The sequence below is a fragment of the Tachypleus tridentatus genome, chromosome 11, assembly GCF_004210375.1.
Source record: "Tachypleus tridentatus isolate NWPU-2018 chromosome 11, ASM421037v1, whole genome shotgun sequence".
NCBI lineage: Eukaryota > Metazoa > Arthropoda > Merostomata > Xiphosura > Limulidae > Tachypleus > Tachypleus tridentatus.
Window position 1 is genome coordinate 78062084 of NC_134835.1, and position 27623 is coordinate 78089706.

General features: G+C 35.0%; 2 protein-coding genes across 4 annotated transcripts in view; one reads left to right on the plus strand and one right to left on the minus strand.

Annotated features, from left to right (window-relative positions):
* The window catches only part of LOC143232542 (G1/S-specific cyclin-D2-like), a 33623-nt gene extending 26550 nt beyond the window's left edge, over window positions 1-7073 (minus strand). For all 3 annotated transcript variants that reach the window (XR_013017583.1, XR_013017584.1, XM_076468113.1), the window contains exons 1-2: window positions 6383-7073; window positions 3949-4164 (exon numbers count right to left, since the gene is read on the minus strand). Coding sequence is in view for 1 of the 3 variants with exons in the window: in XM_076468113.1 (XP_076324228.1) it covers window positions 3949-4164; window positions 6383-6577 (411 nt within the window). In the remaining 2 variants the exon portion in view is untranslated. The remainder of the gene's footprint in view (window positions 1-3948; window positions 4165-6382) is intronic.
* Window positions 7074-19505: 12432 nt separating this feature from the next.
* Window positions 19506-27623, plus strand: part of LOC143232544 (kielin/chordin-like protein) — an 88161-nt gene continuing 80043 nt past the window's right edge. Inside the window, exon 1 of the mRNA XM_076468114.1 lies at window positions 19506-21315. The gene's annotated coding sequence lies outside the window, so the exon portion shown is untranslated. The remainder of the gene's footprint in view (window positions 21316-27623) is intronic.

The window sequence follows — 27623 nt, forward strand, 5'->3', positions numbered from 1 at the left end:
GCAAACCATTGGGTATACAACGACTAATCAGTATCTGATAGTGCTTGCTCTGGTTCATTATTCCTTCTATTTAACAAATATCTCCTGTCGTCTTAGAAGAAAAAAACCTTAAACCATCAGAATGTGGTGATGAACCATCACAATGAACCCTATGATTCATGGTAGGTGCTATGTACTGAGGTAAGTATCTTTCACCTTTCTTCCGCCACACGCACAACCTACGCTTTGGACCAAATTTTTCAAACTTGGGCTCATTCATCCGTAACGCCCTTTCACAATCATTAGCAGTTTAGGTTTTGTAACGTAAGCAACTTTCACTAATTTCACATAATTTCTTTGATAAGCGTTATCGGAATATACGTGTTATTTGACACAATACGCTTCTATGTGTTGTTTGGATGCTCTTACGGTTTAAGACAGTCAACAACAAAAAACAACAAAGAGAATGAAGATGATTAACACTATCAGTGAGTCAAAGAATACAAGTCATGAATAAATATAATACTCAAGATAAAGAGCAACTGGAAAGTTCTAACAGCGGACTAGGACGCATATTATGCTAGCGGAAGCTTAAGGTAGAGTGCACGAATTAAGAGTTGATAATTAAAATGCTGAAAAATTCATTATCACTCGAGGGAACAAGAGGAGACTGCTAGTCTGCAGTGACGTCAGCAAAAGTTGGACTCGTGAGTGATTTTTGTGAAGGGACACTGGTGTATATGCTGCGTGTTCTGAAACATACGAACACAGGCTTTCCACGACCTTGAACGTCTGACTTTGTACTAAATGTCAATGGGGCCCAAAAAAGGTTTTCTTTGTTTTTCTGCTTCGAATCTTTAAAATAGATTCTTTTATTAATAAATAATAATAGTCATTAGGCTTAAGAGATTAGTTTTAAAGAGTAATTCTACCTATATATATATTAACCAATACTTTCGTAAGACAGTAGAAAGTGGAAACACAGGATGGTTATAATTTTCCATTTTAATAAAATTTTTCTTATTACAGGCGTAAGCTTTGTTATACATAATAAAGCTGGCATAATGTACTAATGCACGAAATTTGTTTTACATAGTAAGACTTGCATAAAAATAATGTGAAATTTAGTTTGTTTGTTTTTTAAGTTTCGCGCAAAGCTACTCGAGGGCTATCTGCGCTAGCCGTCCCTAATTTAGCAGTGTAAGACTAGAGGGAAGGCAGCTAGTCATCACCACTCTTGGGCTACTCTTTTACCAACGAATAATGGGATTGGCCGTAACATTATAATGCCCCCACGGCTGAAAGGGCGAGCATGTTTGGTGCGAACGCGATTCGAACCCGCGACCCTCGGATTACGAGTTGAACGCCTTAACATACTTGGCTATGCCGGGCCTTAAATTTAGTGCAAGGCTTCGGATATTGCACTTTGTCATGTTCCAATGGCCAAAGTCTTACTTATTTTCAGTTAAATGCAGGTAAATATAAGCATATACATAACGCATAATCAAATTACACAATTTTTGTGTGGAGTTCAGATTCATCTAACAACAATAATGATTCCTATTTCAGTTATCAAATATCTGTGCCTATTACGTAAATCATTTCTCCACACCAATATTTATTGATATATTGGTGAAAAACAAGTTTTACTGGCATGTAAGGAAAATTTTATTATTATCAAATCAGGTACTAACCATTTAGTTGTTCAGTAGAGTTATGTCTGTGCGTTTGTACAGGATGTTCGGAAAGTCACTGTGCAGTTTTGTCTGTAAATAAATATATAAGTGCACAGTGATTTTCTGAACACCCTGTATTTTTCTACCCCACTACAGTGTACTCTCCGAGTTGGTTTGGAAGCGTAGTTAGTGTCCGATATAATATCTGGGTCATATTCATACGTTTCCAATGCAATTGTTTTATTCACGAGTTGTCACTGACAGTGTTCGAAGATGTGGCACAGATCAATGTTGAGATTTACATCACATTAAACTTCGAAGGTTATAAAAAGCAAAATGTTTGTGTACATTTTGAGACGAGGAACAAGAAAGTTTAATTAGAGTTATTTTTAACATTGTTAACAACTGATTGCCTGTGCATTCATGGTACAACTGAACTATTGATAATAAACAGCTACAAATTTTGAGAAGGCAAAACTTCAATGAAAAAAATCAAATATGTTTATTAGATAATGCCTTGAAAATAGTAACCATCTTGATCAGCTTTGATTGAATAAAAACCATTAACAACTGTGCGCTACGTTCAGTCAGTATTCTTCCAGAATTTAGTCTTGAACAAAGCACTTATGTGCTCTACTAACAACGAAGTGTAAATGAGAATATTAATACACGCCCACATTCAGTTCAAATTTTGTCGCTATAAGATCAAGCTCTGATGTTAAACATTTTCACATTTTAATAATAATATTCCTGTTACAATCCAGAAGGCTTATTTATGGAACACGATGAGATGAATAACCGAGAAAATTAGTGGTGGTGCTTACAAAAAAATGATATTCAACAAGGGGACAAAGGAAGTGCACTATCAACCCTTTATCAATAAGTTCGTGGTCTTGTCGTTCTTACAAAGAACTTTTACTGGTAAATATCGTTGATCCAGACGTAGCACGATCGCTATCTCATTAAACAACCCAGATTGTCATTCAAGCAAAAAACATGATGTTAATGAGAAGAGAACTTCCAGGGTGAAACTTGAAAAAGAAGTACTTAGTTTAAGCAGAACACATCTATTATGATAATATTCAATTTTGTCCGTCCTGAAAATGCGAGAGTACCTTACTAATCTGAATACAGACGCACGGGCGCACTTCATTGCAATGGATGTAAACAAATGACGAATGTAAATGTATTTAGTAAACATTTTGTACAACATATTAAAAGCTTAAAATAAAAATAAAAAAGATCTAACGTTAGGTCGTAGAATAACATTATAAGTTTATTTATGGGTAGTATTAAATATGATGAAGTTTAGCCCTAACTAAACAAAAGAAACGTACACAATATAGGCCGTTTTTAATAAAGGCTTAACCACTATTAGGCCTAAAACAAGTGGCCTTACAGAATTTAGTGTCTGCGACTGGATTTTTTTTATTATCCTATATACTCCTCATTTTATTTGTTTGTTTGTTTGGAATTTCGCACAAAGCTACTCAAGGGCTATCTGTGCTAGCCGTCCCTAATTTAGCAGTGTAAGACTAGAGGGAAGGCAGCTAGTCATCACCACCCACCGCCAACTCTTGGGCTACTCTTTTACCAACGAAAAGTGGGATTGACCGCACATATAACGCCCCCACGGCTGGGAGGGCGAGCATGTTTGGCGCGACTCGGGCGCGAACACTCCTCATTTTAAGAACTGACATTACATTTCAGTTATTAATTTGAACGTTAGTACACCAACACAATAATAATAATTAATCTGTTAATTTATGCGGACGTTTCGTATAATACAAATTCTAAAATTGTTTACAGTTACCATAACTTTGTATTGTTTGAAAAACGTGAGATATAGTTAGACTTAAAGCATACAAATACATGTACGTATATTCAGTTTCATATAGAAAAATACAATATTGTTGTCTAGATTATATTTTCAATTTAATTTTACATTTGGAGCGTACAGAGGGATCTACAAATGTATAGCACCTTGAAAATTCAAAATTATTTACCTGGAAGTTTACACATCAAACGGATACAATTTATCATTATAACAGTTGCAAGCTTGGCTGGTAATAGTTTAACTGAGGCCCTAGGTAGAAGGTAAAACTGTGCACCTACTCACGCTATACGTTCCAAGTATTTGGTGTCCTAGGCAGCTAGCTGCCTTCTTGGCCTACCCTTAACGCCAATGCTAATTGCTCGGACTGATTTATTACGCTAAGATATAATATCACATAGATCACAACCTTTGCTTTAACTTACGTACAGAAGAAACGATCTCTGACCCATTACTAACCAGAAGCTCTTCCAAAGTGACAGAGTTGTCTGTATAGGCACAGAGTTTTTCTGCTGAGATGGCTCTTGCTTGCCGTACTTTCGACGCTAGGAACAGACAAACAGCACCGACAAGTTGTAGCTGACTTTTTCGAATTTTAACAACAGAGAGAAACCTGTCCAAGCAGTTAACGGCCAAAGAAAAAACGTCTTGTCGACATTTTTCGTTTTCACAAACCTGAAACGAAATGGGCTATTATAATTATATCAATATACAGTTACCGACCGTAACCAACGTTTGCATTTCGTAAAATGGTATGACAGTGGTATAACTTTACTATTTATTCATAGTTTATGAAAAGAAGGTTCTTTAAATAAACGATCTAATATACTCTCTCTGCTTCATGAAATGCCTCTCCAAACAGTATACATTTAAGTCACACTATCTAACTAACTATACGATTAAGGAATTAAGGTTGGGGCACACTGTTTTAAACAATTTGGCTATTTAAGTAAGCCTAACAAATAATTTAAACTTCATATCGTTCTCATACACGTGATTCAAGATTATTGGAACAATCAAAACTAAAATAGCATAAATATGACGACAAAAAACAAAACAAGACTGCATGACTTGCGCATTTTGAAATGTTACAAGAACATTTCAGTAACGCATAACGATTATTTCACGATACCAATATTCATAAAGCTGCGAGAAATAAAAATGAAAAACAAACAGTGTTGAATGTCTGAAGAGTCAGTCTGTCTAATGTATTCAAGACATTGAAAATTAATAACTTGGTTGGAATAAATGTGGGAAGTATGGGTTGCAATTTAATTGATCCTCCAAGTGGTTGAGAACTAACAACACGGATATACCTTACACCTGATGTGAAATAAACACAATAAGTTCAATCGTAGCCGTATATGATGAAATTTACCTGTCTCTATATTTCATTTTTCTGACATACCGCAAGGTGTTTTCAGTAGAGAAGTCTATGGATAAAAACGAAAATGACTTTAAATTAACGTAAATGAGCCATAGCTGCATTTTTAATCTTTGAAACATGGACATATAATTTTATAAATCATAGTAAACATAAATTTTGACGCTTTTTTGAGGCAACAGTTTGTGTAAAAATTAAATTTTACAAACGCCGATGTTGCCCAGAAAGAGTTGAATTCTAATTCACATCAGCTCTTAGCTTTATATAGAAATTATTAAAAAAATACTTGTTAGAATCATCATGTATAACTTAGGATTATCAACACAACGAGTTGCATTAAATATTTAAGATATAATTGTTCTAATTTCCTGGCGCGGTTTAAAAATAGCTTACGTTATTTGACTAATTAAATTTAGTATGTGAACAATGACAGCGTTCACGAACTACACTGTGCCAGCTCGTGTTTCTCATAGAGTTGATCATGACAAGGAACAACAACAACAAAAAGTTCTCGTGCACTAATTACTAAGTCTGTTAGCCAGAGAATAAGTAATAGTGTCGAAACAATGACCTTGGTAGTTGGTGTTATTTTTTTATCAATCTCTCATTTAGAAGTTTTAGTTACTATATATATATATATATATAAACCAACCAAACTATTATATAGCACAATTATACTTTCCTTTAACATATTTTTTTATTTCGTGCAAAGCTACACGAGAGCTATGTGCGCTAGCAGTCCATAATTTAGCAGTGTAAGACGAGAGGGAAAGCAGCTAGTCATCACCACCCACCGCCAAATCTTGGGTTGCTCTTTCACAAACGAATAGTGGTATTGACCGTGACATTATAACGCCCCCACAGCTGAAAGGGCGAGCATGTTTGGTGTGACGGGAATTCGAACCCGCGACCCTCGGATTATGAGTCGATCACCTTAACCCACCTGGCCATGCTGGGCCATCTTACTTTAAATACTTTACCATAAATTAAGGTCAATATTGTTACTAGAACAATTATTTGATAACTTAAATTTTGTGGAGAGGTTGTGACATTACCGTATTTCAAATATTCTTTTACTAATGCGTTGATGATACAATATCGCCATAAAACATGGACTAAACTATTAAACAACCTGGTCCTTTACTGCAGGTTTTAAACTCCACGAATTGTTTAAAATTAAACGAACATTTTTCCATTCTTAAAACATTATAATTGTAGCTACTGCTCCATACAAAGCAATATAATCACAAATAGATTATTCTGTTGACTGATACAAATGCTAAGATTCTCTTTTGCAATTAGATTCACATTTTCAAAAGACTGTTGAATTAATTTTTGAAATTAAGTAGGGAGAACATGGTTTGAAAAACAAAACGTATCGTACATCAGCGTGCTTAAATTTGTTTTATTATTTTCATACAGAGACAACTCTAGCCAGACTACTGTACTAATATCACTGAACCACATTATATAAGTTCTATAAAACAACGTCAACTACAAACACCTTACCTCCCACATCCAAGTTGCAACTAGTTTTCTCATATAAGGTTTGAGTTCCTTTTGAAGACAATTAAAATAGGACGACGTGACCGTGTACCTATCTTCTAACAGTAACGAATTTTGCAAAACTCGATCAGTATATAACACAGGATCTTCGTAGGTTTTTGTTTCCCCCAAACTTTCTTCGCAGCATAGAAGTTCCATATCTTCTTGGCACTTCGGTACCTGTTGTGTGCAGCCACACCGTGTTCAAGGTAAAACTTCTATTGAACAAGCACATTGACTACCTTCGGGAGTGCCATGCTGGACGTATCATCCATAAGTAATATGTACTGAAACACGAACAATAAGAGACTTTTGTTAGTACTACTATTTAATCGTGCTAATAGTTTATCTGCTAGTTCAGTGCTGGCACACTAGTGAAACTGTGCTTAAAGTTAAACAGCAAGCATCTGAAACATTCGACTAAAGATGAAAATGCTAATATTATAAATACAGTAACAGGTCAGGCCGGAGACGCTTCTTCAGTTGAGACTCAAGATATTTAAGTCTCAAGTTTGGCCTCTGGGCTACTAAAGCAAATTGCTGTTGAAATATTAATAGTAGCGCCGGCCTATCACCTCCTGAACGAGAAGCACGCTGCAGAATTAACATAGGAGTAAATCAGCTGATCTCAGTAGCCGTGGTTAACGGCTGCGCAGTGATGGAGCCCCTCCTTCTACTCTCTTATTTGCCTGATGGTTTGTCTGTCAACAATTATTTTGCCGCTAGTGAATTACAATTCAAAAACATGCCGCTCAGTACATGTGTTAGTTAAGTCCATTTCTGGAAGCCGTGAATGTAAGTTTCATGTCTATTAATTATATCTATATATACATCTAGAATCAAACTACACTGCTTAACCTTCTTTATAACATTTAACGTTTTCTAAATAGTCAACATTTTTTCTGATGTATTATCAGCATGTCTTGGCTAGAAATAGTCGCTTGTCTTCCAATGCTCATACACTTGGAAACTGGTTTCATATCACATAATAAATCCAAAGGTTAACTTTTCACCCAGATGAGGTAACTCAAAGGTAATCACAAACAACTATTTGCAATATATCTGTTTTTAATGCTTAAGGAATGCAATCATCATACTAATTTGAAATACATCTCATGTAATCACATGAAAATCAGCTATTTATTTTTCGGACATTCACACAAAGATACTCAATTAGTACCTACGCTAATCGTTTTAATTTCGAACTCGCAGATTACAGGGAAGGCAGCTTGTTTTGTTTGTTTGTTTTTTGAATTTCGCACAAAGCTACAGGAGGGCTATCTGTGCTAGCCGTCCCTACTTTAGCAGTGTAAGACTATAAGGAAGGCAGCTAGTCATCACCACCCACCGCCAACTCTTGGGCTACTCTTTTACCAACGCCCCCACGGCTGAAAGGGCGAGCATGTTTGACGCGAAGGGGATGCGAACCCGCGACCCTCAGATTACGAGTCGCACGCCTTAATACGCTTGGCTATGTCGGGCCGGAAGGCAGCTAGTGAACAGTGCTCACTTCCAACTTTTTGGCTGTTCTGGTTTGAGAGAATAGTGAAATTTAAACGTTACCCTTAAAAGGCACTCAGCGTCAAAAGAAAAAGCGCGATTTTTTGTTTGTTTGTAAAGAGGTGCAAATGTTGGTCCCGCAGATCTGGTCCACGCTCGGTTGATATGAATATTAGACTTGTTGCTATTTTCAACTGGTCAGTGCGAAATGTCAGTAAGCAAGAGATTAATAAGGTCCGATATGGCCAGGTGGTTAAGGCGCTCTACTCGTAATCTGAGAGTCGTGAGTTTCAATCCCCGTCACACCAAACATGCTTGCCCTGTCAGTCGTGCGGGCATTATAATGTGACCGTCAATCCCACTATTCGTTGGTAAAAGAGTTATTCAAGAGTTTGCGGTAGGTGGTGATGATTAGCTTCCTTCCCTCTAGTCTTGGTCCCACTCTGGTACAGCGGTAAGTCTACGATTTCCAACGCTAAAGTAAGGGGTTCGATACCCCTCGGTGGACTCAGCAGATAGCCCGTTGTGGCTTTGCTATAAGAATACACACACACACCTCTTGTCTTACACTTCTAAAATACGGACGGCTAACGCAGATATTTCTCATGTAGCTTTGCGCGAAATTCAAAAACAAAGAAACAAGAGATTAATAATATGTAAAACTAAAACACAATAACATAACTAGGCTTTTATAAACACAAAACATATTCACATAATTAGGACTCTATTTATAACACTTGTTATTCAATAAACAAAACATACTCGAGTTTTTGGATAAATCGCAACAATTCGAATTAAGAAAAGACCTTTATTGTTTCATTGTAATCATGTTTGCCATTCAACTATTAATTGAAATTTATCATTTTCGTATTTTGTTTTGTTTTTGAATTTTGTGCAAAGCTACACAAGGGATATCTTCGCTAGCCGTTCATAATTTAGCAGTGTAGGATTAGAGAGAATGTAACTGACTAGTCATCACTACCCATCGTCAACTCTTAGACTACATTTTTTTACCAATGAATAGTGGGATTGATCGTACATTATAACGCCCCTGCGTCTGAAAGAGCGAGCATTTTTCACGTGACAGGGATTCGAACCTGCGCCCCTCAGACTGCGAGTCAAGCGACCAAACCACCTGGCCATGCCGGGCGTCATTTTTGTACTTGGCATGACTTAAACCTAAATCAGTTTTTGGTTCTTAAACACTTGATGTTACGTATTATAATTTATCTCGGACGAGTCTCCGATTTATTATGTTACGTATTAAAATTTCAAATAGCTTGAAATTTTAATGTTAATTTAGAAGTTAATGGAAGGTCGATAGGCTTCAAATTTATAATATTTGTCAACAAGATTGATACGCTCAATTTTCTTTCTTAATACAAATATATTTGAATATACAAACAACAATATAACTTATAATAAAAGTTACTACAAATGATGATTTATGTACAAGAGTTTTACAAACTTACAAACAATACTGAGTCTTTTATTTTGTCAGGAAATAAATATTTTGTTGAAGGTTTACGATGAACAAATTAATTCAAAATTACTAAAGTGGTATAATTCCCTTGACTGGGTTACACGGTTTACAAACTGACTTTTCACAGGGTAAGATATCTGATATTCTCCTAGAAATACTAACGTCCGAAGTCAGTTCTCTGAAGTTGAACGGTTTGTAATGTTCGAAATTTATAAACGTTCCCAGTAAAATATCTGTAGTTTACCGAATAATATGCGTTTATCAGAGTTATAGCTTTCGAAGTAAATAGAATACTAACTGAAGCAAACCAACAATATAAAATTGTCTCTTCTTGTGTCAGTTTATAAACGTTAAGGTGAGATGCTAGAAATTTCAGTTGACAACAGTGTAAAACATATACTGCTAATCCTTACACTCAAGAATCTTCTACAAATTTAGAGAATAGGCTGGAATTTCGCAACACATATCGAACACTATAAGTTACAAGCATTTCTAAATATATTATTTAACTGAAACAAACATCGATATTAAAATAAATACATAATAGTAAATACACTGACCACTAACAAAACGTCATAAAAATCTTGCCGGTTACAACTGACATGAAACTGCCTTAGTGGATAATATACCTGTTTTGGTGTCTCCACAGTTAACTTAAACAAGATAATTAAAATTCTCTAATTTGAAAAACGGCAATAGGGATCGTCAAAAAGGTATAGGAACCATCTGAATCAAAATGCAAATATTATATTTTCAGGCGAACAACCAGGGACTAAAAAAGTAAACAAAGTAGGCTAGAAATAATATCTACATTCTTGTTTCAAGCTACAAATTGCTACAAATTCCCATTTTGATTTTATGTCTACTGTAATTATCAATTTTAGTGGAGTCAAACGGGGATTTTTAATAGGAGAAAATAGTGTATATACTGTTTCTAGCCCAGTTAGTTTACTTTTTACAAGTGTCGTGTACAAAGGATTGTTTGTTTGTTTGTTTGATTTTGAATTTTGCAGAAAGCTACTCGAGGGCTATCTGCGCTAGCCGTCAGGGGATTCGAACCTGCAACCCTAGGATAATGTCTATTGTGTTAACCACCTGGCCGTGCCGGGCCTCTACAACAGTAATCGCCTAACGTTAGAAACCTGGCTGAAATAGTCTAATAAAACCACGTAAAGGCAAAGACAACAGCGAACTCGAGAAAGGGTGTAATCTGGCAGTTCCTAATTAATGTGCTATAAGTTGCACAAATTGTTTCACGATTTTTGAGTGATGGACATTAAAAAACTTAAAGAAATCCTTCAAGATGAAAAAGGAAGATGCTTGAACTAATTTTGGGTCTAGCTTACGACATACTCAGTTTTGCATTCATTACTACTGTGCAATTTTCGGTAAAATATTCGTTACCGTTTTTTGGAGTTTGCGTTGTAAGTATGCATAACTTGTTATTTGTTCTGATAAAAGAAGCGTTTCCGACTAGTTTGTACAGTTGTTGCTAAAAAAATAGTTTTAAAAATTTAGGGTGTGGAAATATAAACTTACAACAAGTCCTACAACCTTCGTAGGAGTTTATTTAGCAGCCATGCATAGATTTTGGTGCATTACACCTAGCAGTTTTTTGCTGTAGGCTTCAGGACTTGAGTAGCTTTAAAGAAGAATTTGACCACTAGCAATGAAAAAAATGGATAAAATTTGTCTTTTTCTTTCAAGAATCAATATAAAAATAGTTCCATGACACACACAGGAAGTTTTTTTGTTTTGGTATTTGCCTAGGCTTCAATAAAATATTTACTGTCGTTTTTACTATGGGCTTGCAAAACATGTGTAATATGAATAATAATAGGAAGAACAAATGGATGATTTTGGAACTTTATCTAATATTCAGGAAATTATTTTTTTTACTATCATGAATATTTTAGCTACCTTAGCCACTAAGATAGATGGTCTTAAGTGTTGTTTCAAAAACAAGTTTGCTTTTTAAGATGATTTTTGTCCTATTTTATAAAAAAAAATTGTGAAATTTCTGGGCGATCTCTATTATGAACCACTATCGTGATTTATGACACCAACCATATTATAAACCATTCTCAGAAGAAAAGTAATATACTTTAGAGAATAATTGTGCTTCCTGAATTTGATTTTCTTATTCATCTTTTATTTTTACAAGGTCTTCTGCTATCTACTAAGATAACAATAGGATTTAGATGTTGACTTTACGACGTTTCAGGTATACCTGTACTGACCAGGTGCATTATTACTGTTACGAGACAGACAACACAAAACTGTCATTCTCAAGTTATCTTCATGTGAGATACATTGTAAAAAAAATGAAAGGAAGTAATAAAAATACACAAAATTGCGAGATTAGTTGTTGAATTTTGCCCAAATCTATTCAACGTCCATTTTGCATTAGCCGTTTCTGCGTGAAAGTGATAGAGGGAAGGTAACTAGTCACAGCGAACACTACTTAGCGTCAACTCTTGGACTACATTTTACTGACGAATAATGAGATTGATTGTATAAACATGCTCAGCGTGACGAGGATTCGAACTCGCGACTCTCGCATTATCAGTCAAGCGCTCGAATAAAACCAGCCAATGCGAGGATTCACAAAACAAAACGGGCAGTTAATTTTTATGAATGTTCAGAAAATTTTATATATATATATATATTACTATGTAATATTAGCTTCTTAACAGGAAACGGTTACTATTACGATATCACAGTTACAGAAAGGACTGTATTACCTTGTATATATACTTATATAAATATATCTATCAGAAGTCAGAGCGTGAAAGTCGCTGTTTAAAACTGTATCTTTCATTTCTTTCCTCTTCTATACTAAAAAATACTACATCAATCTCTGTGTCTGCGTATTTCACGTAAGATCCACAAAGGGAAGCCGAATACCTTAATGTTGCAAATCCGTAGTCTTAGAGATGTTTATGTGAAGGTCTACTGTTAAGAATTTCCTATCATATCAACTTAATAAAATGAGCAACAGTTTCTAAAAATGAACTGGAAAATTTAAATAGACAAAAAGGTTTGTGTTTGTCTTCTATCAAAAATAAATGTATGTATTTCGCCACTTGTCGTCGTATAGATTTTAAAGCCGTCACATGGTAGCACGTAGAAAATGAATTCTGCCTGAGGACAGATTTATAAAATCCCTTTGTCCAAAATCTTTCAGTCACACTTCAGTGAACCTATTTGCCAAATGTTGTTATTACCAAGTGCACAAACGCAATGTTAGTAGCACCTGCTGTCTGAAGATAGCAATGCCCATATTACTTTTGTTCTTTACGTGTACTACAAAAATATTCACATGTTTACTCCAGGAATAGATTTTCTTCAGTACTTTAAGATAAAGATACAATTAACAAAATATTGTTAACGTGTAAACTGCGAGTTATTAAGCAATGAAATTGTTTTTCTCATGTAACAAAACAGATTCCACATTCTTTAATCGCATAATTATCTTGTTTAGTTACAAAAATAGTGAACTACAAAACTCATTAAAAACTTGAATTTAATTCAAATCATCAACAATGTCAATCGCTAGTATACGGTTGAGGTAGCACGAGTCACAAATAAAAACTGTAATTACATAATCAAACTAATCAACCTTTTAGTTATCTACCCAATTAATGACGGCCTGGCATGGCCAGGTGGTTAAGGCACTCAACTTGTAATCCGAGGGTCACGGGTTCGAATCCCCGTCATATGAAAATGCTCGCCCTCCCAGTCGTGGGAGTGTTATAATGTTACGGTCAATCCCACTATTTGTAGGTAAAAGAGTAGCCCAAGAGTTGGCAGTGGGTTGTGATGACTAGCTGCCTTCCCCTGAGTCTTACACTGCTAAATTATGGACGGCTAGCGCAGATAGCCCTCGTGAAGCTTTGCGCGAAATTCAAAAACAAACAAATCCACTTGGCCACAGTTTTTACTTTACTTGCTGTTTTATTTCTGTTAAAATACTTATGTGAAAGTTGTTGGTACATATTAGTTCAGGTTTTAATGACTTTACTAAATAAAAACACTTCTTCTATCACTTCTTGATTTTGTCGTGCAGACACTCAATTTATGTCTCCATCTTTTCTCCGGTCTTCCGCTAGGCATCCTTCCGGCTATCCTTCCGTTTTGCTGCTATGGTCAAAAGATTAGGTCTCTGCGCTGGAACTTCGAGAGTGTCTGACTAATATATATATATATGTGTGTGCGTGCGTGTAGAAATATTCTCATACATGAATGCCTAGAGAGAATTAGCTAAGAATAATTCTCTTGAACCTTGACGATTTTATAGCAAACGCTTATAAGCGTTAACAAATAAATAGTAGTGACAAACTTTAACATTAAAGGAATTAAATTTCAAAGTAAAGTGTATTCAAGTTGATACATAGCTGATTAGAACTTGTGGCTCGTGTTACTAAAGAACAGGGCATGTCGTTAGTTCACATTAAAACTGAACTATTTTATTTTCAATGTGGCACCAATTTATTTACCATGTACTTTTCTATTATACAGATCTTCAAGACTGTTCTTTATAACAAAATGTCTATCACAGAGACCGAAAATAAGTTACAATTGAAAGTATGAAAAATGATACAAACTGGCTCGTCTTTAAGTTGTATGTGAATTATTCTTAAATACTAAAACTAACAAACCAACTACGTGTTAAGCTAGTTTTTATCAAATATATATCTATATTACAGGTGTACTTACAATACACCTTTATTTAAAGGGTACTTAACATGGGAATGGGGAAAAGACTTGGGACATAGCAAATACCCGCCTCTGTAGCCACTGTTAAGCTTTCCTAACATTATTGGTAATGTCGAGGACTTACAATGTTAAAATTATGAGTTTGGTCTCTATGATGACCATAACGCAGATAACCCAGTTAGTAGCCCAAAAGTTGGCGTTGGGTGGTGATGACTAGTTGCCCTCCCTCTAGTCTTACACTACTAAATTAGGGACGGCTAGCGCATATAGCACTCGTGTAGCTTTGCACTTAAGTAAATACCTGCTACTGATGATACAAAGGTAAACTAGGAGGAACTAACTTCCTCTCAGGAATTGTATTCAGTATTTCTTGCTGAATGTATGTTGTTTAAGTTTCGAAACTTTTGACAAATTCGTTTCAGATCATGGAAAAATTTATAATATACTACAAACTGGAGGAGAGGGATATTGGTGAATATCCAGTAAATATTACAGTTCTTCTGCTGTTAAAGTTATCACCAATTCTTTAAAGGCCTATTAATAAACTCTTCGAATTCCCGTCACACCAAACATGTTTGTCCTTTCAGCCGTTGGAGCGTAATTATGTGCGGTCAATCCCACTATTCGTTGGTATAATACTAACTCAAGAGTTGGCGGTGGGTTGTGATGACCAACTATCTTCCTTCTAATCTTTACACTGCTAAATTATTGACGGCTAACGCGGATAGCTCTCGTGTAGCTTTGCGCGAAATTCAAAAACAAACAACGAACAATAAACTTGTGCTTATATTACCTTTGAACATGTCTTGTTTATTACAGGTACACCAACTCTAATAGTAACTGATGCTGAATCCAGAATTAACATCGTTAAAAACTTTCTGCATAAAGTACTTTCCATTTGTTCTGATGATTTGTAAACTCTGTTTCTGGAGAAACTGAAAATTGCTGCACAACAGAAGGCTGCTCAAACAATGCTGGACTGTACGAGAGAGGCAAGATTCAAATTTTTCATCAGAGTAACTAAGTGATCATCATATGTGCTCTGCTCAACTTTATACACATAAAAATTTAACTCTTCGAGAAAATGATATTACCTCACTAACTTCTAAAATCACTTAAGTGTTTCATCTAGCACCTTCAACAAACTATAGCATTTTTCATACAAAGTGAAATCCGCATAGTAAATTTTATTGACCTAACACAGACATAGATGTTAAATGTTGAGTTATAAGTTATAATGACTGTGTGATAAATTATTCCATCAAAGAAGACCAGTCTCTGTAACCCTAGACCTTCCTTACATCATGCTCTTAGACAAAAATTACAATAGACCTTATGAATCCTATACCAAATGATTTGTTTACAATGACGAACTAATCATTCATTTCTGAGTCTTTTGTGTGTAGAGATATTTCATCACCTATTATTTCTTTAAAGGTACAAAAATATTTGCATCCTTTGGACATCGATTTGGAATAATCACAAAAAACACTGTGTAATAAAATTTTTAGTTTTTCTTATTCCTGAATAGAAAGTGTTATTTCTTAATTGTTTATGCCTAAAGTAAATGGAAAAGACCTGTTTTTCTCTTCAAACTTTGCTTTTGTGACCTGGGTAATGAAATTTTCAAATTTACCCATTTTAAAGAACATTCCAGGTAGATTCAGTGCTGAGTAGTTGATAGAGAATCTTCTCGAACTTACAAGAATTTTCAAGAACTTTCTAGAATGTTGTAGAACTTAGGAGAATTTTCAAGAACATTTTAGATTTTTCTAGAACTTTCCATAGTAATATGTATACAAGGGCTCACCACTCATCACTTCAGTTTAGTTCTAGCTGCCAAAGCGAACACATAGACCTATCTGATTTTATCAGAAGTGGCATCAAGAAGCTGAAAGCATTCTCCAGACGCATTCTGCTATGTATGTGGCCAATTTATCAAGACAAGAGCGAAAACGTACTTTGTGAAAGAGGAATACAACAGCATCAAGACATTGCTAGAAACCTTGAAGTGTGATGAGTGTGATTGGGAGGTTATCGGAGACTTCAAAATGGTGTCATTCCTGATGAGTCTCCAAGGAGGCTTTTTGCCAAGTTTCCCTGTTATCTTTGCTTTTGGGACAGCAGGGACACGGGAGCGCACTACAACAGGAAGCACTGGCCACACTGACAGAGTTCTCTGTGGGGAGGCACAATGTCAAGTGTGAACCACTAGTGGATTTTCAGAAGGTGTCGTTCCCACCATTGCACATAAAATCGGGTCTTATGAAACAGTTTGTCACAGCTCTTCATAAGGAGTATGCAGCCTTCAAGAACCTTCGAGACTTCTTCCCTAAGCTGTCCGAGGCAAAGATCAAAGCTGGTGTCTTCGTTGTACCACAAATAAAGAAGAACCTGGAGTGCACAGAATTCCCCAAGAAGCTCAGTAGGAAGGTAGCAAAAAGCTTGGGGCAGCTTTGTCGCAGTGGTTTGGAGCTTCTTGAGCAATCACAAGGCCGAAAATTATGTGGAACTGGTTGAGATTCTGGTGAAGAACTACGGCAAAATGGGCTGCAGGATGTCCCTGAAGTTCCATATCCTTAAAGTTCGTCTTGATAAATTCAAGGAGAACATGGGAGCATACTCAGAGAAGCATCCTTGCTTCTCTGAGTATGCTCCCATGTTATCCTTGAATTTATCAAGATTAGCATAAAAGATATGGCCTTTCAGAAACATCCTACAACCCATTTTGCTGTACAACCCAAACCTACATTTGAGGCTTTACCAGAGCCATGCCTGTCCTCAAGAATTATGTAAACCAAAAGTTATTTTTGTGAAGAAAACTATGTGGAACTGGTTGAGGCTCTGGTGAAGAACTACTGCAAAATGGGCTGCAGAATATCCCTAAATTCCATATCCTTAACGCTCATCTTGATAAATTCAAGAAATCATGGAAGCATACTCAGAGGAGCAAGATGAGCGCTTTCACCAAGATATATTGGACATTGAACGCCGCTACCAAAAAGCGTACAACGAAAACATGATAGGAGACTATATTTGGGGGCTGATACGTGAAAGTGATTTACATTACAGTCGCAAATCTTGAAAACCTACTCACTTCTAAACATTTTCGTCAACTTTTGTATAACTTTAGTGTAAATACATGTAAATCTTGATTCATATGTTGTTTTACTCAGACCTTATGTAAATTTGCCCGTGTTTACATAGAAGATAGGTTAATTTCTAAATATCATTATCCAGGTCACAAAAGCAAAGTTTGAAGGGAATGATGGCCATTTTCTGTGCTTTTACAACATAATCAATTAAGAAATAACACGTACTATCCACTAACAAAATTTGTTACCTGGTGTAATAGAAAATAGTTTGTTAGCTACACCTTCGAACTGTTCCTCAAAACATATGAAATAAAATGTTTTTATCACTATTTAAAGAAAATGTTATAAACTGATACATTTGAAGGAAAGGACTAAAAATTAGAGTTACAAAAGATATTTTTATCTTATCTGTCTACCATACCGACATCAGTAGAAATGCCAGCTAACATTACGTTCTTACATTATTCTCTAACCAAGCTTCTGAGTCTGACTAATTATGAAGTTCCCAATGGTGCCTAATTGAGCAGTGTAAAACTAGAGGGAAGGCAGCTAGTTATCACCACCCACCGCCAACTCTTGGGCTACTCTTTTACCAACGAATAGTGGGATTAATCGTGACATTATAACTCCCCCCCCCTACACACACGGCTGAAAGGACAAACATGTTTTAGTGCGACCGGGAGTCAGGTTGCTATCAGTATTTCACTTCTTATGTAGACTTCAATGCCAGTACTACTGACAGGAGGGATGAATTGTGAAAAGACCAGTTAGATTAAATACGTGGTTATATAAATTGCCCTTAAAAAAAAAACTAAACGTTTCATGCAGTAGCAATCTAAAGTATTATATATACTGCATATCGTTGTATCATTTTGTTATTTAATATTTGCAATAACCTGATAGTTTAAGATAAAAAATAATAAACAATTAAGTACCTCCTGGTTAAGAAGTAACCATACAGGATCACATACAAAAGTTGTAATGGTTATCAAATGACACCCAAAACTAAAGCGCTTTCAAATAGGTCGCTATTCATCTCCTAAAGAAGAAAAGTGAACAATTCGAAAACACTTAAGTAAACACCTTATTTAAATCACAAAGCTTATAACTGTGTATATCTACTTTATCTTAGTTAGCAGTTTGATAACAGAAACATAAAAATATATTTTATGTTTTATTAAAATGTACAGATTATATTTTTGACAAAGCTACAAATACTTTGGAAGTGTTACAAAAGTAGTATAAAACATTTATAATGTGATTTAGTTACTCTATTAAAACACCAACTGGAATGAAGAATGTTCAAGAATAGAGAGGGACTAGGAAGAGAGAGTGGATGACGAATATCCAGTAAATGGTGTGGCTTTACAATTGTGAAATTCTCCATTCCTTCCTTGATGGTGTGTATTCATAAACTGTTATTTATATTAACTCTTAAGAGGTTTCTTTAAAAACAAACACAGCGAAAGCTTTAACAATAAAACAACAGCATTGTTATAAGCATCTTTTAATGTTTAAATTCCCATTTTAACATTTTGATAACCTGTAACGTATTTATAAAATGTTCACTCTTAGTCTTAACATTACAAACCAGTCGTTTCTCACAGGCCCTTGTTGTTGTTTTATTTTAGTGTAATTCTTAGCGACACTCTGGTCTATATTTCTTCTGTAAGTCTTCCATTCTAGCTCTCAATTTCAAATATGCCATTTGTCTCTAAATTTCTCCTTTATGTTTTTAGTAAGCCAATGAGGTTCGATTTTCACTTGTGTATTTTTTTTCCTCTTAGTAACGTACCTTACTTGAACAAAAATCAATTCAATTTCTCAGGTGTCACGAATTACCTAAAACAACATCTTTCGTCCGTTCGAATTGGTTTAAAATCTTAGCAAAGGCCAATGATGACCAGAGCCTCCGAATAAAAGAGAACTTGCTCATTCTCAGGCTGAGACTTAAGATGACTGTTACTAGAACCGTTAGTAAACTGTTTTTATTATTATAAAAATTATGTCTCCTGTTAAGAACAGTTTACTAGTGTTATTATATTCCGGAAGAGCACCTTGGCCTAATTTGCTCATGTTATTATATTCCGGAACAGCATCTAGACTTAGTTTAGAAGTGATATCGTATTTCGTATCTGCTCCTTAACTTAGTCTATCAGTCTTATTATGTTTTGGAACTGCGTCTTGACTTCGTTTACCGGTGTTATTATATTTCGGAACGACACCTTAACATAGTTTAACATTGTTATTACACTTCGTATCTGCATCTTTACTTAGTTTACCAGTGTTATTATATTTCGGAACGACACCTTAACATAGTTTAACATTGTTATTACACTTCGTATCTGCATCTTTACTTAGTTTACCAGTGTTATTATATTTCGGAACGACACCTTGACTTGTTTTATCGTGATATTTAATAGATTTTGTTGGTGATTATTTATATTAAATATTGAGTTGTTTTGTTTTATATTTAAAGTATTGGCACAGTTAATTAAAATATGTGAGCAGGAAGGTATTTATAATATTTTGTTGTTTTGTGTATCCTAAGGTAATGGTCCAGTTAATTGTGGGCCAGATGTGGTCAAATTTACTATCGTGCTAGACTGTCAGTTCGAGGGCTCAAGCTTTATATAATGTTGCCACAAATGCACGCTCTACCCTTTGGGGTCATATGTATGCGTGACATATCCTCCTATTCGATTAGTGTAGCCCAATAGTTGGAGATTAGTGTTGTTGATTAGATGCCTTTCTTCTAATCTATCACTTCGAAATTAGAAATGGTTGGAGCAGGTAGCCCCTGTGTACCTTTTGGAAAATATTGAAAACAGCCAAACAACTAGTTGAAATACAAAATGGGCCCGGCATGGCCAAGCGCGTTAAGGCGTTCGACTCGTAATCCGAGGGTCGCGAGTTCGAATCCCAGTCGCATCAAACATGCTCGCCCTTTCAGCCGTGGGGGCGTTATAATGTGACGGTCAGTCCCACTATTCGTTGGTAAAAGAGTAGCCCAAGAATTGGCGGGTGATGACTAGCTGCCTTCCCTCTAGTATTACACTGCTAAATTTGGGACGGCTAGCGCAGATAGCCCTCGAGTAGCTTTGCGCGAAATTAAAAAAACAAACAAAATGTTTTAAAATTAATTTTAAGTTTCAGGATACTCAGGTATCAACTTTCAAACATGCCCTTCATCAGCTTTAATTAGTTTGGCTTTATTAGTAAAGTTACTACTCGCTGGGCCACTGGGGTTCCTGTACTTAACAAGAGTGCTTTTAACTCCTCAGTTGGTCAAAATGCTGAAAGTCATCCGCCACATTTAAAATTATATATTTTGGCCTCATACTTAACCTATACTTATATGCACATATGCGAACAGAGCAAAGCGCAAAAAGCAAGCATTGAAACATCATGAAATTATTGTGAGCATCATCTGATAAAAACAAATGTTTTCATTGAACGCCTAATTGTTCTAATAAATATTTGTTAATACTGTCACAGTGAGGCTAAATATTACACTCTGTCCCGTGCTTTACAATACAAAAAAACACGAGAAACTAAAATATTTAAATTTCTTTAGGCCTACATTACAAAAACAAAACAAACAAAAAAGGAGAAACAGTTAAGTTCAGAACACGTCAGGTTACAGTAACATAGTAGAAAGCAACCTTCTCTAATTGAAGGTAACATAAAACACTGTGAACAAAATTTATATTCGTTATTCATTCATAAATATTTTTGACTCAGTTTTGATCAACTTTTGTCTCTCTGTAAAGGCTCCATTTTTTGAAGCGTGTTAACAAGAGACTCTACTAATTATACCATTATAGAGCGCCAGTAGCGATGCGGTCCTTGTATATAGTCAGGTATCCGGATGTTTATATTTATTATGTTATTTGTGTCGCCATGTTATCGTGCTTTCTCTGTGCTTCATAAATATAATAGTTCAAAAATGCCTCAAAGGATTTTTTGTGTGCCTTCAACTGTGGAATTGTTTGGAAAGTGGCTTCATTAGTTCAGATGAGTCCAGTGCCAACCGAATAAAGGATTTGTTCGTCATGACCACTTCGCGCTTGACATGCGTGTACCTGAAACTAGCTATGGTAAGCCTAGGTTTAATAAAGTTTTTTATAATTCAGCTTTTCATATAGAAATATATCTAAAATTGTGGCACTTTTATAACCTTTTTATATTGATTCACGTTTTGAAATTTTATTTTAAAAATACACTCCACCACCACGTCTCATTTAGCTAAACTTAGTCTACAAAATTATTTTCATAGACCTGTGACTAGGCTTATGATACTTGGTAGATTAGTATTTTAATAATATTTACCATACATGTTAAAATCTGTAGTAAGCCTGTAAAATGATTGTTAGTAACTATTATAGACGTAAAATATATATATTATTGATTGATCTTCACCCTAAATTTCGTGGAAAGCCACTCAAGATTATCTGCGCTAGTCATGCTTGATTTAGAAGTGATAGACTAGAAGGAAGACAGTTGGTCAGCGCGACTCAAAATGAATTTTTGTGCTACTTTTAACCAACGAAAATTAGGATTTATTGTCACGTTATAACGATCCCACAGTTAAAATGACGAGCAAGTTCGATTATGGAACTCAAACTTGCCGACCGCAGATCTCGAATCGAGCTCCGTAACCACAAGATCATGGCAGACCTAACTGTAGCTCAGTTAATGCGTTAAGAAACCATTCAAGTTAAATGTATGATATAAAATGAGACTTTTTGAAATATTTTATTAAAATATTGTAAATCAAGCTACTTTTAATTCATAATATAACCAGATACAGAAGGTTAATTTCGTTTATAAAAATAATTTGCATATGCTAATAAAATGGCACAGCACTATGTCTTTCAGCTCACAAAGATAGAAACCAGCTTTCGATACCTGTGGTGGGCAGAGCATAGATAGTCTTTTGAGCAACTTTGTGCTTAATTACAAACGAACTAATAAAATGACGTCTTTCTGCAAATGCGAGCGCTGATCTCACGACAACGTTTTGAGCTCTCGTAGATTTGGTTCACGAGGAATTCGTAATCATTTGATAAAGCAGTGCCGCCAGTTGCAGAGGAAAGATATTCTTATAACAAGACTTTTAAACGATCTACACCAATAAGCACGTTTTTAAGATGCAAGTCTCAAATGTATTTCATAGGATCAGAAGAACGTGCACAGAAGGGCATTTACAGCAGCAACTAGCTTCAAAACCACATATCAAACCAACTCAGAGCAACGACCTCATGAGGCCTATATGGTTGTAAATAGACTCAAAACAACAATATAATAAAGATGGGCATATTTCCTGCTATCATTAATAAGATACCAAACAAGGATTTGACACTGTCGAAGACTCACAGATTTCAAGCTACATTCAAATTAAACTGCTATTTCTAAGACAAAGATGGCCGAAAAAAATTGGAATCACAGTATTTCATTCAATCGTATACTATTCACGTTTAACCAATGCAACTCCAACCTATCTTTGTGACTCTTATATACTTAAATGTGGTCTTGAAATTTTCTACGTACAGTGAATTATTTATGGAGGTATTTTTCAAGATATATGATCAAAAATTGAATTCACCAGCCGTCGCAAGAGTTTTCCACATTCAAAATTGTGGCGTTGGATAATAATGCGTAATCGTGGTCGTTTGACTGAGCACCATCGACGATGAAAGAAATAGTTCCATGTGCAGCACGGGACTTGTGACATCGTTTTTATAAAGTTTCATTATTCCTTAGTATTTCTAAATTGTTTGATTTCTTACTTTCATAGACTACATTTAATAAACAAATAAAATTAGAAATACAAAAAGAACCGTCACATATAAATAAAAACCAATATGCAGGATTAAATCAATTTATTTTACGACATTGAATTTTCAGTCAAGGAAACTTAATAATTTTAAGAAATGAGTATATAAACATCTTAACTAATATGTACAATGACGATACAGTCTTTTAGAAGGTATACAATACTTCACCTGAAATTACCTTTTTTTTCAAGAGGGCTAAAACTTTATTTTATATTAAACCTCCATTTAATAAAGAAAACCTTAAATGTTACTCCAAAGTTACAACAAAGGATAATCAGTGCAAATTAACCTTTGCTCCCAAGTGGCACAGTGGCATGTTTGCGGACTCACACCGCTAGGATCCAGGCTTCGATACCCGTGGTGAGAAGAGCACAGATAGACCGTTGTGTAGTTTTGTGCTTAATTTCAAACAAACAAATTAACCTTAACGTTATGGCTTTGAATATTAATTCAAGGCACTTTCGTACAATTAATAAACTTACTCCCTGTAATTTCTTAAATATATTTTATTTAACAATTATTTATACTTGAGTGTCTGATACGTAAAGAATAATTTGTCAACTACAACCTTATTCAATGAAATAAAACTATCAACTCGTACTCTCAAGTGGTCAACTCTTATATTAATCTGCTGAACCATGTTTTATAGTACTTATCAAGAATGTTTATATAAAGCACAGTTTATTCATTACAACCTGATCTAGCCAGTTAATAGATATAAATATTGTAAACTTTCCACTGTAAAAACGGCTCGTTTGAGTTGATAAAACAAAACTAAGGTCTATACCATGTAAAAACCACACTGACAAACACAACACCAACATTATTTATAAAATACAATGTGATAACTGCCACGACTTCTATATTGGAGAGACAAGTAGAAAAATGGAAAACGGATTCAAAGAACACAGAAAGTCACCTTCACATGTTTTCGAACACTACAAATCAAATAAACACAACATAACTATAGGAAACACCCAAATACTAAACAAAGAAACAAATATAGCAAACACAAAATTAAAGAACCTTTACTTATACAACAACTGAAGCCCAAAATAAACCAGTACAAAGGAACACCTTTATACCTAGTCAGAGATGACGAGAAAACCCACCAGTAGAGAAAAATATATATGTAAAAACGGTTGGTTTGGGTTGAGAAAATTTTTTATGTAGAAGAGCGAACAACGTTTCGACCTTCTTCGATCATCGTCAGTTTCTTTGTGAAGACTGACCAAAGTTCATTATTTTCCTAGATTCTCTCAACTTCACCTGATATTATTTTACACCTAACTTCAAAACACAATGTAAAACTAAAGTGAAAGGTAACATTTTTGTTCAAAAACGAAGCGAACAAGTGTACTGGACGAAAATCAAGATTTGTATTGGGCATCTGAAGGAATCTCCAGAGATTATGTTCTAGATTGAGAGAACAGTTTATTCTGTACAACATTATATAGTGTTATTCTTTTCAGTGTACATACACTACTCACGTCACTGTTAACCATTTCAATGTAAAAAATTAAAGAGTATGTATAATCTCAAGACATGACCCCGATCTGGCAATGAAAAACATCACCTTATCCAGTGTACTTTACAGCAACCAATATCTTGAGAAAGTTCACATGAAACCTATGAGGAATGACCCAGAACAAAAGTAACTTGACTAACATTCTGTTGTTAAGACTATACAAACATCTATGTGGAAATGGTTTTTTGAAGTCCAGGATGAACGTCCAACATTCACATTACTCGCTCGAGGAAACAAGAATTATTAAATAAGTATTTGCATACTAAAGAGTCTCTTTGCTCTTTTTCTTCAGGGTGTCACTAATTAGGAAAATTTAATTAAATGAAATTCGACATATTCATTACGAAACCCGTGTAATTTCTTTTCCACCTCGAAAAACACACACATATACATACTACGCATGAAATTACACTTAGATTACATTTTAAACTCAAGATACATACACACACATTATTCTGACTGACACACAAAATACATGGGAATCAAATAACTGATGAATTATTAAAGAGAATTGTATTACAGTTTATCGAATTTTTCACTTTATTTGTGCACAAGACACTTGTATGGGGAATATTAAGTTAGCAACAACCAAGTAAACACTAGCTATTTTATAGATCACATGACAAATATAACAACATTAATAACAGTTTTGGATATAATAATGAAGATGTAATACTATACCGTTTTCATTTCCAAAACACTTGTATGATTAACAGTAAGTTATCAACGATTATGAGCAATATGACATATTTTACACACACACACACAAATAAAACTAAAATAAAGTGAAAACATAATGAGTACAATAATCATTACAAAACGATATCTGTTTATTAGAATCCTAACAACAGATCCTAAAGTGCAGCCTACGAGTTACATTTGGCAGTAGTGGTCTATTAGATAATATTCTTGTTCCTTGTCAAGTACTTGCAGATTTTGACAAGTTCATACCAAAGTTTTGTACTTTATCCTCCAACGTGCCAATTCTTTTTCCACTTGTAGAAATCCCAAACCTCTATCTACTTTGCTGTTTTGATCTGGCAGTGTAATGTGAAAGGCTATTGTGTCCGATATTGTTCAATGTGGAGGCATATCAGGTTAAGTCGTGATCATCTGAGCAAATATAGATGAAACTTTACAACGCTTAACCCTTTCGCATATTCTTGCAGATACTGAGAAACATCTTTTATAGGGAAAGACCATATATCACCTCCACAGGAAGCAGTATTTCTATGTCAGTCTGTCTCTGTTCAGTTGTGTAGTACAATATTAAAATGTGCAGCAAGTTTTCATCCCAGTTGGTTTTCTTGGTATTAACACAGTTTATAAATACCCTTTTGATAATTTATATTATTTTACTAAAGCCCTCAGAGTTTGGAGGGGTGACGATAAGGCAAAATGTGATTTTTTTTCCACACGCAATAATTTCAATAATTCAATAAATATCTGTCTGGTGTAATAAGTTCCGTAGGTCATTGTGAATTTATTGAGATGAGCCAAGCTGTGGTATACAGTGCTCCGCTAACACATCACTAACTGAGAGTACTAGAATATTAGCCCGGTTTATTAAGTAATCAATAATGACATCATAGAACACCATAGAATGTTTATCCCATAAGCAGTGTTTTAATTTGAATTAAACTAGTAGTTTAATTCAACATGTAATATCTTGGTGGCCGTGTTCAACAGTTTATAGTAATGATAAAGAACATACCTTCCGGCATTTATATCTTTATATACAAGTGCCACAGGTTATATGCATCCTTGCTATGTTCTTGAGTTTATGCTGTATTACAGGATTCTTCGTTTTCTTAAAACATTACTTATGGTATTCATCCACTAGTGGATCTCCTACTGTATAATTTAATGTCGATGTTATAAATCGCTTTGACTCATACATGGTGTCAAAAATCAGATAATTTAACAAGTGCTCAAACTGTCGTGAGTTGGTGCCATAATTTGATGGTGCTTCCATGTTGTCGGCCTAGGTGATGATACTACTGGTGAATGTTATAGTGTAGAAATAGTGATATTTAATAAAGAATAGAACTAAAAACAATTATTTGCATCATTAAACTTTCTATTCGTCTTTCAGCTACAACAATACACCTTCAATTCTACGACTGTCGAAATCAGTATTGAGTAGGAATGAACAATGTTTTTCACAGACATGCCAACATCGCAGCGTCAATTAAAGCACATTTTCAATATCATGGTAATTTTAATTACTTGAGTACTTGTTCATAGTTTTCAGTGTATTTAAAATGTGAATCAGCTTTAGTGAGAAGAGAATAATGGGGTATCAGTGGCCTCTAATGATCAATAGTATACGACTAAGGAAACTGTGTATTTTTTGTTTCTTCATAGGTTAAAGTTAGAACTGCACACTTTCCATCTTTGATGGATCTGTAGAGATTTGTGATGACGAGAAACCCACTTGAAGTAAAAATGTATCTCAAGACGGCTGGTGTGGATTTAATCAAAATAAAGTTCAGAACAATGTTTCGACCTTCTTAGGTCGTCTTCAGGAGATAGTTTACAACTGTAGAGACTTCTTCTCTTCTCACAATGTGACCATGGAACGTTAAATGTGCATCTATAAATTAACATTTCCTTAGTTTCAATTTCAGGCCTTTATTTTTTGGTAAAGCCCCGTACTCAAGATTTCAACAGCAAATAATCACATGCCAAAACATTATTAACATAGAACAGGCATTTCACTCATTGCAGTCCTCTCAGTGTAAGTTCCCTTGGCATTTTTAGAATTGCATATACTGCTTAAGTAAAATTGTGGCTAAGGGTCTTCATGCCATTGACAAACGTCCAACATCCAGGTGAAAACTTCATCAGAACCTGATCACACTCTCAAACAGCCATTAACTGTTTCAGTTGTAAGCTCTTCTTCCTATAGGAAACGCAGTTTCCTCTTATTTCAATTTAACTTATACCATAGCTAAGACGTGTATAGTAAAGTGTACTCATTGAGGAAACAGCAAATTTAGAAACTGCCACAATAAAGTTTGTAATCACAGAATCAAAA